This window comes from Myodes glareolus, chromosome 21 (genome assembly GCF_982192425.1).
Source record: "Myodes glareolus chromosome 21, mMyoGla1.1, whole genome shotgun sequence".
NCBI lineage: Eukaryota > Metazoa > Chordata > Mammalia > Rodentia > Cricetidae > Myodes > Myodes glareolus.
In genome coordinates, this window is record NC_142046.1 from 60,768,019 (window position 1) to 60,784,452 (window position 16,434).

General features: G+C 40.0%; 1 protein-coding gene across 1 annotated transcript in view; it reads left to right on the plus strand.

The window, feature by feature from the left end:
• Nucleotides 1-16,434, plus strand: part of Dnajc10 (DnaJ heat shock protein family (Hsp40) member C10) — a 39,789-nt gene that overhangs the window by 16,628 nt on the left and 6,727 nt on the right. The window contains exons 10-18 of the mRNA XM_085680910.2: nucleotides 1,128-1,265; nucleotides 3,554-3,643; nucleotides 4,307-4,420; nucleotides 6,257-6,371; nucleotides 10,758-10,885; nucleotides 11,087-11,203; nucleotides 13,554-13,655; nucleotides 14,660-14,815; nucleotides 16,056-16,189. Of these exons, the coding sequence (XP_085537036.2) occupies nucleotides 1,128-1,265; nucleotides 3,554-3,643; nucleotides 4,307-4,420; nucleotides 6,257-6,371; nucleotides 10,758-10,885; nucleotides 11,087-11,203; nucleotides 13,554-13,655; nucleotides 14,660-14,815; nucleotides 16,056-16,189 (1,094 nt within the window). The remainder of the gene's footprint in view (nucleotides 1-1,127; nucleotides 1,266-3,553; nucleotides 3,644-4,306; nucleotides 4,421-6,256; nucleotides 6,372-10,757; nucleotides 10,886-11,086; nucleotides 11,204-13,553; nucleotides 13,656-14,659; nucleotides 14,816-16,055; nucleotides 16,190-16,434) is intronic.

The window sequence follows — 16,434 nt, forward strand, 5'->3', positions numbered from 1 at the left end:
TCGAAATGCTAAAAAAAAAAATTAATTTTCTTTGTAAGTTGTAAACCGTCAAGATTACAGCAAGTCTCTGACATCTCTGACTCCATTTTCTTAGACAAGGCAAGTCCGTGAATGAACATTCCCTCATTCCCTCTGGCAAATTTGCTATCCTCTGGGTTAGTCCTGTGGGGGTTCTCATAAGTCTTCCATGCAGTAAATGGAATATATCTTTGTGTACATATGTGGTGTATGTGGTGCAGGTGTCTGAACCTAAGGTTTTAAGTATGCTAGGTATCTCCCCAGTCCATAGTGTACTTTTTTCTACTATTTAATTTTTATTTACAGATGCTCACATATAATACCTAGATGCCATTTTCTTTTTTTCTTTAACAGTATTGGGCTTTGTGAATATATAGGTTAAATTTTTTCAGCTTGGCAACCATTATTGTACTTCTTTTCTCTTTTTTTCTCTTGTCATGTCAGTTCTCTCTGCTTACCAGCTTGCCTAGTCTGGAAAGTTGTTGTTGTTGTTGTTGTTTTAGTAACTTGACATTTTGAGAAGTGTCCTCTCCATATAGGACTTTAGAGCTCTTCACAGGAGCTCAGGCAGCGACAGGTGAGGACTGGCAGGTGCTGATTTACGTGTGCACGGCATAGGTGCAGAGACTCCCGATGGCCTTCACGATAACGGAAGGACAGCTGCAGTGATGCGGCTCACACAAGCCACAGGTTAGGCTGTTTCAGTCTGAGACTGTTGAACAGCCTAGTTACAATAATACTGTGAAAATGTAGTTCTCGTATACAAAACAGTGTAAAAGGAGGCCGGGCAGTGATGGCACAGGCCTTTAATCCCAACAGTCGGGAGGCAGAGATGGGGGGATCTCTGAGTTTAAGGACAGCCAGAGCTACACAAAGAAATCCTATCTTGAAAAACCCAAGAAGAAAAAAGTAAAAGTAGATGTTTAATATGCGTTTAATATAGAGAAAACTACATTTTACTATTCAGAGTTTAGAATACTGTATGGAGTACTATTTTTTTAGAGCTTTAACTTTATAAGAGAAAAGCTTAGTTTCTAAGTAAGGTGAACTTCATTGTCCTTTTTCCTCTCTTCACCCCATGGCATGTTCATTCCTCTGCACTCCATCAGGACGGTCTTGTCAGCGTGGGGTGGGTAGACTGTGACACCCAGGACAGCCTCTGCAGGAGTTTGGACGTCACAGCAAGTACCACTGCCTATTTTCCTCCCGGAGCCACTTTGAATAACAGAGAAAAGTCCAGTGTTTTGGTATGTGTAACTTTAAAGAAATTTCTTTGCATATAATTGGACACGTGCACACATTGTAAGATAATAATTGCTCACATGTTGTGAGTGCTGTGGAAGGAAATTGGTTTGTATCATTTGGTTGTGGGACTCTTCATTACTTGGCACAAACAATTTCTGGGTATTTCTTACTCAATTTTAAAATCTGTTATAGGGATTGTTTTCAAACCAGCATTTACATTATATTTAAGACTATTGTACTTGAGATGACAGAGGAATGTAGTGCATTTTAAGTACAATGAAAGACATTTTTGTCCTGAGTTTTCATTGGTTTTTATTTAATTTTAGTTTTTAATGTTGAATATATAGATCTTTAGATTGACTGAAGCTAAAATAACCTATTTTTTTTCTGCTTATATTTAATATTCATACATGCAGAGAACGTTTGGATCATATCTCCTCCCCACTCCTTTTCTCTCCCAACTTTGTTTTCCCCTAAATCTTTTATGTATGGTACACCATAATTTGTTTACATGTCTTGTTGGTTTTCTCTTACATTATTGTATTTGTATTATAAGTTTGAGCTTATTTGTTGACAAATGCCAAATATATAGAATGCATGTGTATGGTCCCTGCCATATGCATACACATAGATGTTTGTGTATGTCCATATATGTTCTGTCAGTGTGTACACATGAAATGGATAGGTACAGATGGGATTTCTTTTTATAAATGGGATCAAGTACAGGATAGTTTTTAATCACTGTATCAGAAAAATTTCTTTCACTATGTTTGAATTATTTGAATTGTTTTTATATTACCTTAATTTAAAATATTCACACGTCTTTTAGAAATAATTCCTGAATATAATCTACTAATTATGAGGTACTTAGATTAGTGCATCCTGTTTTGAGATACATTTATTTGTATATATACTTTCATGACTATAAGCAGTGTTGTACAATCCTGCATGTTCATCTTGTGTATGTCTTAAAGTATCTTTTTGAAGGGGGATACTTGCAAATTTCCCCAGCTCATAGTGTCAGTTGCTGTCTACTTCCTAGCCAAAAAAGTGTTTTGTATAAGAATATTTGTGCAGGATTGTAAAGGTGACTCAGTGTTTAGGAGCATTGCTGCTCCTCTTTCTCAGCACCCAAGCTGACTCACAGCCGCCCAACTCTAGGCCCAGGGGATCCGCTGTCCTCTTGTGGCCTCCTCTCGCAGCAGGCATGCATGCGTATACATACATAGATTCAGGCAAACACACAGAAAAATACATTTAAAGAAAATTTTAGCATAAATTTTAATATAGAAGCACGTTTAAGAAATTGAGAAGAGAGCTGAGTTTTCAAGTTAAGCAACGTCTTAATTATTAAACATAAACGGTTGGGTAGCTGTGAAGATATGTACTAACACTATGGTTAAACCCTGTTCTTTCTCTTGCTGCATCCTTTGCTACATGTGCTCATTGGTAGATGACACAAGTCCTAGGATAAAGTACAGGCGGGGGTGAAGGACGTGTGCGGGGAAGTGTGCTTGCCTCCTGTGAACATTTTGTTTTAAAGCAGAGACTTGACTTTCGGGCATGTTCGAAGAAATTTTTGTCTGTATGTTTTGTTTTTAAAAATGCATACCTATGTGATTTGGTTTTCTAAAACATCCATAGTCATTTTTCCAGCTCTGAGTACTTATTGATAGAAATAATGTAAAATTACAACTGTTTTAATATTAAAAATCTTAAGAGACTAAAGTGTGGACATTGTGTAAAATGTGGTTAGAACTGAAATTAAGCAAGAATGTTCTCCTGATGTTGTAGAATTCACTTCAGATTACAGAGAGGATTACCACAGAAAATTTTACTTATTGAATTAACAACTCATAATTTGTTTACATATTATTTTTTAAAAAGAAACAGCCTAACTGTCTAAAAAGATATTTCAGTAAAGAGTCTTCCTACACAAGGCTAGTGACTGGTGACCCAAGTTGCTGTGAGGAGCCTATGTAACGGCACTAGGACATAGCAGTCCCAGTGTCCTCTATCCTCTCTATACATGTGTGGTATGTGTGCACACACGTGCATACTAATAGATTTTTTTAATTGAAAAACGTCCGGTTATATGATATCTTTAGTAATTACCAAAATATGGCGTACTTTTCAAACAGTCTCATTTGGAATAATTTTAAAAACTGCTTAATTTACATAGTTGTTAAAATTTATAATTACACCTTAACCTGTAGAAGTTGTAATAAGATGTCAATACAATAAATGAGAATGTACTTAGAAAGTTTACAATTCGGTTCATCTGTTCTAGTTCCTTAATTCATTGGATGCTAAGGAAATATACATGGAAATCATACATCATCTTCCAGACTTCGAACTGCTTCCAGCAAATAAATTAGAGGTAATGCTTTTACAGTAATAATAAATGTTGGCAACATTGCAAGTCTTAATATGTTAACAATATAATTTATTTGTTGCTAAGGAGATTCAAAAATAGCAGTTTTGAAGGATTATATATTAGTTAATTCTGGGATAATTCTGATTACAGAAATTGCAGTGTTTCTAATTCCAAAGATCTCTGCTTCCCTGAAACTGAGCTTTGAGAGGCCCAGCAAGGCAGGATACGATGACGTCAGCCTCGGTCTGGGTGCACAGCTGTTGTTCACTGGGGTTAGGGAGCATCTTCCAGGGTGTTCACAGTGCGCATCAGTGGCAGACTCAGCCCCTTTAATCCGTTCAACACTTAGCGCTGGATTTAGTATCTTTACCAAATATTTTATTAAACCTAAAAAATTTGATTTCTCCAGCCCTACACAAGTCTTAAGTTATTCAAGTCATATTCTTTTCTTGGAACAGCCCTTGCTTTAAACTTTCTGACTCGGTGACCTATCTCTTATCGTGTACTCTACAGAGCATTATTACTACTGACTTCAAGAGAACAGTGACTGGATTTAGAGAAGACTTTGAATTAACAAGGAGGGTAGCAGACGTTTATTTTATGTCAGAGAAATGAACACTGGATCCCTCGCCCCTTTGCTGACCTTGTTCCTTCTTGTCATGTCAGGATCGTTTGGCGCATCATCGCTGGCTCGTATTTTTTCATTTTGGAAAAAATGAAAATGTAAATGATCCTGAATTGAAAAAACTGAAAACTCTGCTTAAAAATGAGCATATTCAAGTAAGAAAAAAATATACCTCGCCTGGCTTGTAGGCATCCTTGTTTGTCTGTCTTGTTTGTTTGACTAAAGGTTTGTCAATTCTTTTCTCTTTGCACAAACAGCTTTAGTGTCTGTGGATATAATTGGTTGGTAGAGCGCTCACACGGTGTGCATGGGGCTCTGAATTGGATCCCAGTAGTGCATAAACCTGGCAGTAGTGCAGATTTGTGATCCTTGTCAAAGCAGGAGGGTCAGACATTCGTGGTCATCCTTAACTAGTTAGAGAGGCCAGCCTGGACCACACAAGAGTCTGCAGTCCTAGAAGTGCGTGTTCAGTTTCCTTACTGATAGTTTTTGGTGTAGAGACTTAATACTTAGACCCTTACTGTTGTGCCCCTGATTTCGGTCTGTTAGTTCACCTTGTCATTTGCTTTAAGGAAATAGGACCTAGCTGGAGTGTCCCAGAACTCGTCCCCACCTCTCCCCTGACCCTGGAGTTGTAGGCTCTGCTGTCATGCCCATTGCAGAGCATTTTCCTTTCCTTTTACATTTCTTAAATAGCTCCTGGCTTATTTTGTTCATTGTCCATGTATGTTTGTTCCCCATTGTTTGTCTTGACTGCACTTTTACTTTATTGTAGTCTGAGGAGCTGCATATGATACTAGTTGTCAATACTTGTGTGTGACTTACAGAGTCTGTTGTAGTGTTGATGAAAAGGATACTTATTAGTGGCATTTCCTAAATAGTAATGATTGTGAATACAGTCCTATATACATGACTAGGTGTGAAGACTGGAAGTCAGCGTTGTATGTCAATCACTGTCAACCTCATTTCTGAAATGGTGTCTCACGGAACCTCAGATTTGCCACTTGAGCTATAAGCCCCAGCCATACTTTTGTCCCTACCTGTCCATACCTGGGACTGGAGGTGCAAATCACTGTCCCAGGTTTTATTGCCGTTTGATTTATCTTTGAGATTACAGTTACATTGTTTCTTCTCTCCCTTTCCTCCCTCCAGACTCTCCATACACCTCTCCTTGCTGCATTTCCAGCTATGGCCTCTTTGTTGTTGTGGGGTTTTTTTATTTGTTTTGTTTGCTTTTGTTTATCGAGACAGGGTTTCTCTGTAGCTTTGGAGCCTGCCCTGGAACTAGCTCTTGTAGACCAGGCTGGCCTCAAACTCACAGAGATCCGCCTGCCTCTGCTTCCTGAGTGCTGGGATTAAAGGCGTGCACCACCACCACCCGGCTGTCTGTGTTGTTTTTAGCATGATACTGGATACTGGACTCAGGTCCATGTGGTTGTCCAGCAGCAGTTTACTAATTAAGCTGTCTCTCCAGGCCTCTGAATGTAATTTTTGAGTCACATTCTTCTCTACTTTCTGTTCATAGTCCTGGTTCAGTTTTCTTCCTGGCCAGATGTTTGTTCATCTGATTGTTACTATTATCATCTTTAATGGCTCTTTTGTTTTAAATACCATGTTTCCCTCCTTAGTCTATCATTTGCTTGTGTTGTTTGTGCTATTTTCTTTGACACTGGAACATCCTTTTTCTACATTATTTTTGAAGTGTCTCGCTTGCAAAGTTACCTTTGCTCTACCACAAAATGAAATAGCCCCTATGTTCTTTTCAAGAATATTTTTCTTAAAGAAATTTACATTTTCTTGGGAGTTTCTTGCAGATTTCTAAATTATCTAGGAAGCATTCTTTATTGAACTTAGTATTAAATGTAAATGAACCATTCCTGTCCCTTCATTTTATAACCCATTGACTTCTAATGTCATTTGGAGATAGTTGTACGGATATTTAAAAAATTGTATAAAATGTGTTTTATCCAATTCAGTGTTCTACTTTCCAGGTTGGAAGGTTCGACTGCTCCTCCGCACCAGGCATCTGCTCTGATCTCTACGTTTTCCAGCCCTGTCTAGCAGTGTTTAAAGGACAAGGAACCAAAGAGTATGAGATCCATCATGGTTAGTGTGCTAGTTACTTTTCTCTTGCTGTGATGAAACACCATGACCAAGGCAGCTTCTAGGAGAAAGGGTTTACGTGAGCTTATATTCAGGAGGGGTAGAGGGCCATCACTACCACTGCAGGCCAACAAGGCAGCAGCAGAAACCGCTGAGCGCTCACGATTGAACTGTACACACTGGGAAACCGTACACACTGGGAACGAGGCTTTGAACTCTGAAGTCTATGCTGGTGACACATTTCCTCCAGGAAGGCCACACCTCTAAGCCGCCCCAAACAGCACCACCACCTGGGGACCACCCATCCCAGTGAGACTAGGAACGGCACAGAAACGCATCTTAGCTCTCAAATAGAAATATTCTAGCTGTGATTTGTATTTTGTGGACACAATTATTGTCAAGAATTTGCTCTCTCTAGCAAATATGTAGAGAGATATTTTAATTATATAGCTAATAATTTTATTATGCTTATTCTTTTAAAGGTCTTTTTTAACATGTTGATAGTTATTTCAGCTAAAAATCTGAGGGTGGCACATCACCGTGTGGGGATTTATTGGCAAAGCAAGTACCCCCTGTGGTCTCCATCTCACCATCCCTCAATTCATTCTCTCAGCTAACTGGTAGCCCTGCCTGCCTGAGAACTCAGACTTCATTAACTGCTTTGTCTGATGTTCTGAAATGTGTGCAGTTAGATGAGTAACAGATACTGATTCAACAGAGGCTTCTTTCTTGAGCCTCCCCTGTTATCTCTGCTCTCTTTAGTATGAGGTAATTAGAGTTGCAAGACCGGAACTCTTGGCTTAGATACTCTTCTGTTTCTCTAAAGAGACGCCATGACCAGTGCAGCTTAGAAGAGAAAGCATTTAATGTCCTTGCTTACAGTTTGAGAGGGTTATCCCATGACCATCATGACAAGGGCAGGCAGCAGGTTGGTAGTCATAGTGCTAGAAATACCCCAAGAGTTCACAGCTGATGTACAAGTTGGAGGAAGAAAGAGATGGGCCTGGTGTGAGCTTTTGATACCTCAAAGCCCACCCCACCCCTAGTGACACACACCTCCATAAGGCCACACTTCCTAATCTTTCTCAAACAGTTCCATCAGTTGGAAACTAAATATTCAAATATGTGAGCCTATACAAACAACAGTAGCTGTGCTCTCAAGAAGTTTGGACGACAGTGTGATAGGGACAGGAGAGCTCTCTAGGGAGAATGGGACAGATGCTCAGTGGCCACTATGTAAGTCTGAACAAGATCCAGGGGGCTTGTCCTTGTCATAGGTCAGTGGCATCGTGTGAACTGAGCATGAACTGCTTAGCTGCTTAAAGCAATTACAGAAGTAAAAGAAGTAGGGCCCTTTAGCTTAAAGCAGTGGGTCGTGACCCCTTGGCAGATTTGTCTATAAAAGTATTTACATTATGATTCATTACAGTAGCAAAATCACAGTTATGAGGTAGCAACAAAAATAATTTGATGATTGGGGGGTCACAAGGACATAAGGAGTTGTATTAAAGGGCTGCATTAGGAAAGCTGAGAACCCCTGGGCTAAAGGAACTGTGAGCAAAGATATGACAGGACAACCCTGACCACAGGACAAGCGTTGTCAGATCACAGCTCCCAGTGAAGAGGAGCACTGAAGTGGGAAGTGTTAAATAACCTGCCCCCAATGTAGGCACACACAGTTAGAGCCTCACAGCGAGACAGGTTACTCTGAGCCATGCTGGCCTCAACTCTGTGTACCTCAAGCTCAAACTGGCCCTTGAACTTTCAGTCTCCGTGCCTTGGCCTCTGTAGTGCTACATACACCTCTGTGCCCAGTTGGAGTGACATGTTACGTTCCCCTACCTTCTCTGTTCTCTTTGCCTTGTTTCGGATCCATCACCACCTTGGTCTACAGTTGTTCTTTCTCTTGTCTGCACTCAGCACCCAGCACGCTATTTTCATGCCCCTGCTGCATTTTGAATCTTCTGGAGAATGAGTGTTGGGATCCTCATACAGCAGCAATGGCATTGTCTGTTTTGCTCACTGTTCTGTCCCCAGCACCTGGACTATGTCGGGCATGTCTAGGAATGCAGGGTCAGGGTGCTTTCACACCTCTCTCTGCCTGTTCTCGTAGCCTCATCACCCATCTTTGCCCCCCCCCAGATAATCTTAGCTTCACCCACTTTTGACTCCTGAACATACCATGGTCTTCAGTCTGTGCTGTCGCACATGACTCTGCCTTCTGAGTTACAGTCGCTCTTACCGCTCCTCCAGATATTTAGCAAACCCCAAATTACCTGTCCAGACTTACTCTCGTGCCCTAGGAAGCAGCTGAGCCTGTAAGCATGTCCCATGTTGCTAATAACTATACTGCACCTTGCACTCAACACCTGTGTCCCAAGTAAAATACACAGAATAGAACAAAATAGAAAATGATGTGAGCTGTACTTAACTTCTGCCCCCAAAGAATTTTAGAGACTTGAAGAGAAAGCAGAAAGGTAAAGGGCAGTTTTTAAGTGTTGGAGTGTGGAGTAGTGTCTTTTACCCAGATAACAACCATCTGGTGGTTAGGAGTCTGGGAACAGCCATCTTAGTTTCTTGTAACACTGCAGTTGAGGTAGAGGAAGGTCAGCATGGCCTGTGGGGTAATCAGAAAGCTTCATGGAGCCAGAGGCCGTGGTTCTTCACTGTGTGCTGCAGTCTAGGTTGCTAACAGTGCTCGCTGACTAATCCCGGAATAAGTTACCTGAAAATAAAAAAACAAGGCAGAAATAGCACATGAGGTCACAGCCCCGTATTCTGGTGGTCACTTTTACCTGATGTAAATGTCATTGGAGCTGTCTTGGAAGTAAGTGTAGATTGTGCTTACAAAGAAACTGAGGTAGAACAGTCTTCTGAGATTAGAGCAAGCCCTGAAAGAACAATCGCCTCATTAAGACGTAAAATATAGACAATGGTTACCCAGTGGAGGAGGTGATAAATCCCAGTCGGTTATTTACAGACTTGAGATAAGAAGAGAGCCCTGTTGATCTTAGACCAGCAGGACTTCAAAGATGGGAAAGGTCATTGTTGAGAGAAGACTAAGACAAAGATGATCTCTGATCTTCTGGGGAAAGGCACTGGAATTTCATCCTAAGAGAAAGCAGGGAGATACTTGGTTTTAGAAAAGTCACTGCCCAGGGTAGGTGGGAGGCAACGTTAGAAGGGACAGCTGAACTGCCTAGTCACTTCTGGTAGAACTGCCATAGAAGGATGGTTCCCAAGAGGTCAGTAGACCGGTTTAAACCTTCTGTAATTTAGTCTTGTTACTATATAGGGGATTAAGAGAGGAGTCATGTAATTGTCCTAATTTTATGTAGTGAGTTGGACTTGGAGTAATGGGACCTTTTAGTGAGAAAGGATTAGGCGTCGACAGGAAGTAGAGTGTGTAGATCACAGTTGAGTATATACCTTGGCTTCAATAAAGAAATGTAAGCCAAAAATGAAGACATTAAGTTGTGTGTTAATGGTAAAGACCTGAGTGAATATGAGTTAATGTGAGTGAAACAGGAGAGCCAGTGATCGGGACCACCTTTTGGGGTACTCAGAAAGAAAACTGTGAGGAGAGTAACATCACTGTCATTCCATGTATAAACTAGTGGTCACCTGTCTTGTCTGTTGTACCGTGACAGAAGGTATGTGTCTGACTCGGTGCTCACCTTCGTTTTTACTGCTGATTAAGTCAGAAGGTACTTGGGGAAAATAGAGTCTCTTATAGTTAAGAAAGGTCGTCTGCCAAACCACAGAGCATGTTCTTCAGGCTGTGGCAAAGCATTAAATGCACTTAAGTTTGGTATTTGTTGCTTTCTAAGGATGACTGTAGTAGCTGTAGAAAAATGGGTGCGTTCACTAGTGTGGCTGTTGCAGTAACAGTGGGCATGGGGCTAGGGCAAGAGATGGAGTGGACACAATCATAGGGGAACAAGTAGACAAGAACCCTCTGGGTGGTCTCATTTAGGCAACTGGGTAACAATCTGCCAAGTCTGAGAATATGAAAAAGAAACACATAGGGGTTGGGGAGAGGGTGGCCCATTCTAAAAGAGATACATTAAGTTTCAAATATCAAGTACATTTTTCCACTGGGCAATTTGTAATACATATTTCAAATTCAAGAGAATACTAAAGGGATTATTGTATTTATGAGGTGAGAAAGCAATCCTCAGAGGCCTTGTCATTTAGTCCAGGAAACAGAAGCATGCCCAGTAGAAGGGGTTCCCAGCACAGCAGGCTGAGGAGAGGGTGTGGAGCACAGGAACCCACCAGAGCCAGTGCAGCCGTAGGCCTTCTTGTTTCTTATATTTTAAGTACTAAAATTAGAATGTTTCTGTACATACAAAGAGAGCACATATTTTAATTTTTCTCAATTTATAGGAAAGAAGATTCTATACGATATACTTGCTTTTGCCAAAGAAAGTGTTAATTCCCATGTTACCACACTTGGACCTCAGAACTTCCCTGCAAGTGACAAGGAACCATGGCTTGTTGACTTCTTTGCCCCGGTGAGCTGTTTTTATTATGTTTAAAGCCATCCTCTCGACAGCTGGAACATCAGTCCTGGAACTGGGGCCCTGCTGCTCTCCGGGCGCTCCCAGGACGGAGGCTGAGGCAGCAGGTGCCGTGGGGCAGATGGCCGCACTCAGCGCAGACAGGCAGGTCTTCCCTTCCTTGCTCTCCCGCTCACACTCACTCCTTTCTTCCAGTGGTGCCCGCCCTGTCGAGCTCTGTTGCCAGAGTTACGGAAGGCATCGACGCTGCTCTATGGCCAGCTCAAAGTTGGTACACTAGACTGCACAGTTCACGAAGGACTCTGCAGCATGGTAAGACAAGGACACACACCGGCCGTCCAGTATTAAAACAACCTTGCAGATGTGCGCCTCTTTATGGCAGTAATAGTGAAACAATTTCAGCAAAATAGTAATTGTAGTTGAACTATAAATAGATCTGTAGATGGCTGATTGTATGCAACTTTGTTTACCAAACTCAGGCATGTGTTTATTGAGTCATAAAATACTTCCAAAATTTTCCGTTTAAGTCTTTGTACTTTTGTAACATATTTTTAAGTTTTAGTAGTCTGCAGTTTATTCTTTGGATTTCTTTTTACTTGTCAGTCTGAGTAGTTTGATTTGAGCAGGCATGGTATCCAGTTTAAAAGAACCACTCATTTTTGCGATGTGGAAGTGACAATATGTCTACGTGGGTGATGACATTGTATATTAAACATACTCTGGTTGTCAGGAATAGGGTAAGAGTGAACCAGACATGGAGAAGTATAGATGATGTAAAAGTAGCCATGAGTGGATGGTGATCATAGCTATGTGAATTCATAGTAGTTTATTTCCTTTCTATAATGTGAATCTTTAAACTCAAAAACTAAAATGTTAAAGAAAAAGTGACAAGAAAAGGAAAACCTGTTTCTTAATACATACTAGGAGGTAAATGTTTGGCTTCGCTATTCAAGAAAATACAAATTACATCAGAATTTTGGTATCTTCCCTTTGACAGAAGAAACTTATAACAATATTCAGAATGGTGCAGTGAAATCCTGGCACATCCGCATGTGGATAAGCAGGCTAGGGTGTGGCTCGGTGACAGCAGCACTGGCCTCACGTGTCTAACTCCTGGGTTCAAGCCCCAGAATTGAGAAAGACAAAATCCTAAAAAATAGAATATAGAAGGAAAAGGGCAGAAAAGTCTTCAAATAATCACAACAGTACAGTGTCTGCTTGAAGATAATGTAGATGTGGTGAAGTTTCAGATAGCAGCAGATTTGACACCTGCTAATTTCAGCAGACTGGGGAGGAGTGGGCCAAGGAAGACGGCGTCAACAACAAGCCAGTGTGACTGATAACTGTTAGTCATTCGGAAGGGAGAATGTGTAGGTATTTATGAGGTTATTCTTGTGGCGTTAGTATGTTTGAAATAAAGTAAGTTGGGGGAGCTGTTTGTGTGTTTTAAAGAAATAAATAAAAGAGCCATTAGTATCTTGTGTCCTTTATGTAATTTGGAAAGTAGATGCCAACCAAAGGTGCAAAATCATGAGTAACAGTAGTTCATCTTAAACCCTTTGGTTTTTCTATATATCAAGTAACTGTGTTATAAACAATTAAGGAAAGTGTAAGGATTAAAAATACAGTACACTCACCTGAAGTAAGTCTGCATTCATGTCCATCATTCATGCACATGCTCCTGTTGGTTTACCAGATCTGTAAGGTAGGTTTGGTAATGTTAACTAGTGAGAGTGTGTGTGGCTGGAGCACAGCAGACAATACGACTTGTAAAGTTTTAGCTAGTTTCTTAACCTAATAAATGCTTTGAATTCACACATTTTCAAAACTTCATAATGTTGCTATTTTTCCAGAATTATGAATCTTAAAGTTTTCTATTTACTAATGGGTTCTTATCAACTTGAGGAGCCATAGATCAGTTACAGCGGATCACACGTCCATAGGTGGGGAAATCACTTTGTACCTTAAAACTATAAAATGCTGCCTGGGCGGGTGCCCATGTTAACTGTGAAGGGAATTAAATATTTTACACTACAAGAACTGTCTTGAGTAAAGAATAAAATGACCATTTTCTTAGAGCATGACCTTAAGAAATGCAAAATACAGTCGTGTTCATTTGCTCATCGCCCTTTAGGATGACCCCAGTACCATTGTGAGACAAAGTGACCATGGGTCTTCTCACAGTCTCCTCCCTCCTAGTTTGAAGCGAGCAAATAGACGAAGAGCGTACTAATCAATTACTCTGGCTCACTTCCTGTGTTTTGGTGCCATTGGACTTTAATAAATTATAATTAGCTCCATCAGTACAAGCTTTAATGTGTTGCCTTTGTTAAATTTGTTGTGCATTCTTCTCTTCCATCACCAAGAAGACAGGAGTAGAGTTTTACAGTCCTATTAAAGGGTATAGAGACATGGCTCAGCAGTTAAGAACATTTACCTCTGGTTCGGTTTTCTGCACCCACATGATGAAAACAGCTACCTGTAAGTCCAGTTCCAGGGTCAGACACCCGCTTCTGATCTCCTGCAGCACCAAGAAGCACATGGTGCATATATATACAATCCGGCAAAACACCCATACACATAAAATAAAAAAAATATCTAAAATGATTTGTATGGAATTGAAACAGATGGGTAAAATGTATGAATTTCTTCTTCCTCACAGTATAACATCCAAGCTTATCCAACGACAGTGGTATTCAACCAGTCCAGCATACATGAGTATGAAGGGCACCATTCTGCGGAACAAATCTTGGAGTTCATAGAGGTATTTTCAGCTAGAGACTGTGGCTAGAAGTCTTTCTGTTTACATGTATACTTTGGATGGCTGTGTTAGGACTTACTATTTTTGTGCCAGAAGATTGTTTTATGAAAAACTTTTTTTTTTTAAATGTTAGCCTTTGGTTCTGTTTTGTTGTTATTACCTACTATGGTGTCTTGTATATGAGAGACACTGCTACTGAATATGTGAGATTAGAATTTCCCGTGAAACCTGTCACCATTTGCCTGTTTCCTCTCAATGCAGAAGCCAGGCATTCTGCAAGAAACTTTGGCATTGTTGGCATAGAAGTGCCTGCATCCACAGCATCTCCATGGTGTTCATTCAGTCTTGACTGCATAATTACAGGGACCTCTGTCCACTAGTGTCCATTCTACTGCATAATTACAGGGGCCTCTGTCCACGAGTGTCCATTCTACTCTGTCCTTCTGTGGGGTGGGGCTGTTTTAATGGCTGTCCTAGTAAAACTAGTGTGTTAATTCCTGTGGTACAGGCCTGAGGCTCTCTTAAAACTCCATTCGGAATATACAGTCTCAAGAAAGGTGTATAGCTCCTCTATTTAAATATCAAGAAATAATAGTAGTAGACTTTGTGTAAGTAATTAAGTGGTTATTTCTAAACATTATTATGTGTGTTTGGTATATAATAATAGCATTAACAGGTATGTGTGGCCTGTGTACTATCTGGATTACTCCCAGAACTTGATTATATGCTCTACTTATGTAGTTTCCAAGGTACCTCTTTTCCCAGCCTACAGAGATTTCTGTGCTAATGTGGAACTATATCTTCTAAGAAAACTGATTGGCAAAACCCAAACTTTTTGGTAATTCACTTTTTAAAGCAATTCATAATAGATTTCTTTTAAATATCTTTTAAGTGTCCTTTTGATTTCTCTAAAATAGGAACTTTGTAAATCACGTACCCCAGCAACTAGCCAGAAGTACATGAAAAACTTGGTATATGTAATAATTTTTTTCTTATTTCTTTTTTAGGATCTCAGAAACCCTTCAGTGATCTCTCTGACACCCACCACTTTCAATGAACTAGTCAAACAGAGAAAGAATGACGAAGTCTGGATGGTCGATTTCTATTCTCCGTGGTGCCATCCTTGTCAGGTCCTAATGCCAGAGTGGAAGCGAATGGCCCGGGTATGGTAACATAACTTCCTTAATGTCACGCTTATGAGAATGTTTGCTTAACAGTTACTTTGAAATCAAGGTGATAAACCTATAAGTAGATGATTTACACAGACCTGACTGAACCGTCTGATGTGCTTCTGACCAAAATACTGTCAATGTTAGCCCTGAGGTCATCTTCATTTCCTGTTTAAATTTTCCTGTCATTTTATTTTTAGAGCTTACAGATAACATTTCCTCACAATATTGTGGGTCTTAAAAATAACCAACCTTAGTCAGGAAGTGTGGTGGTGCTGGCATTGAGAAGGCTACCCAGAAGGATCAGGAGTCAAAGATTATCCTGGGCACAGATATCTGTCTTTAAAAGAAAATAAAAGCTCTGTCTTTAAAATAGAGAAACTAAAACTAAGCAAAACAGAACATAAGCTCAAACAGTAAAACATTTATATAAATTTCCTGTAAACAGTGTTATAAAATACTGAATGAAAGCAAATTATTTAAATACTAGAATGGAAAATGAAATCAGTAGTTCTTATTTATCCCTCAAAAATAAACAGAGTTAAAAAGAGTTATTGTATCTTAACATTTAAGATTATGTATTTTTGATGCTCTTTTGATAAAAATGGAATGTGAATCAGACAGTGTTTACCTCCATTAGAAAAAAATATATTTGATTGTGAGCATGGGGACCATGGGAGAGGACAGAAGGGGAGGGGAGAGGAAAAACATGTATAGCTCAATAAAAACAATTTGAAAAAATAATGTTTTTTGAAAGCACTAGATTATGCTTTGGCTACTGGCATTAAAATTTTGAAATGCATATTTTCCCACGTGGTAAGTGAGCCAGTTATTTCATCTGCAATAACTATGGGAGGTTCTTAATTACTTTAATTATAAAATATAAATTTAATAGTTTAAATGGCATATTTCAAATCTTTATCCTTTGTTCCTGTGACCCTGATAAATAATAAAATACTCACTTTATATTGATTATTTAACACATACAAAGGCTGTCATGAGGGCTGTAGAGTTGCCTCAGCAGTTAGGAGCACTGGCTGTTCTTGGAGACAATGCAGTGCTCTCTCCCATCTTAATTCCAGACCCAGGGGTTCCAGTGCCCTCCTCTACCCTCCAAGGGCAGTGCACACAAAATGCAGGCAGAACTCTCATACACATCATTTTTTTTTATTTTAAAGTTATAGAGAATTTTACTCCAGTCATTGACCCATGTGTTGACTTTGTTCTTTTGTAGACATTAACTGGACTGATCAGTGTAGGCAGTGTGGACTGCCAGCAGTATCATTCTTTTTGTACCCAAGAAAATGTTCAGAGATACCCCGAGATAAGATTTTATCCCCAAAAGTCAAATAAAGCTTATCAGTACCAGTAAGTATCTCTCAAATTTGAAGACATCTCATAAAATCCTTGGTTATGCAGTTAGCCCAGCATATGTGATCGGGAGGCCACCACTGGGTGAGCCCGAAGAGGATGATGTGGGAACTGAACAGTAAAGCCAGTTATGTTCTAGTCAGGATGCTGGGAGAGGAAGAACTCATGGTTATTAAGTCCTTGCTGGTCCTGCTCCCATCCGGTCCTGGCCTGCATCATCGCAGTAGTCCTCACACTTGGTA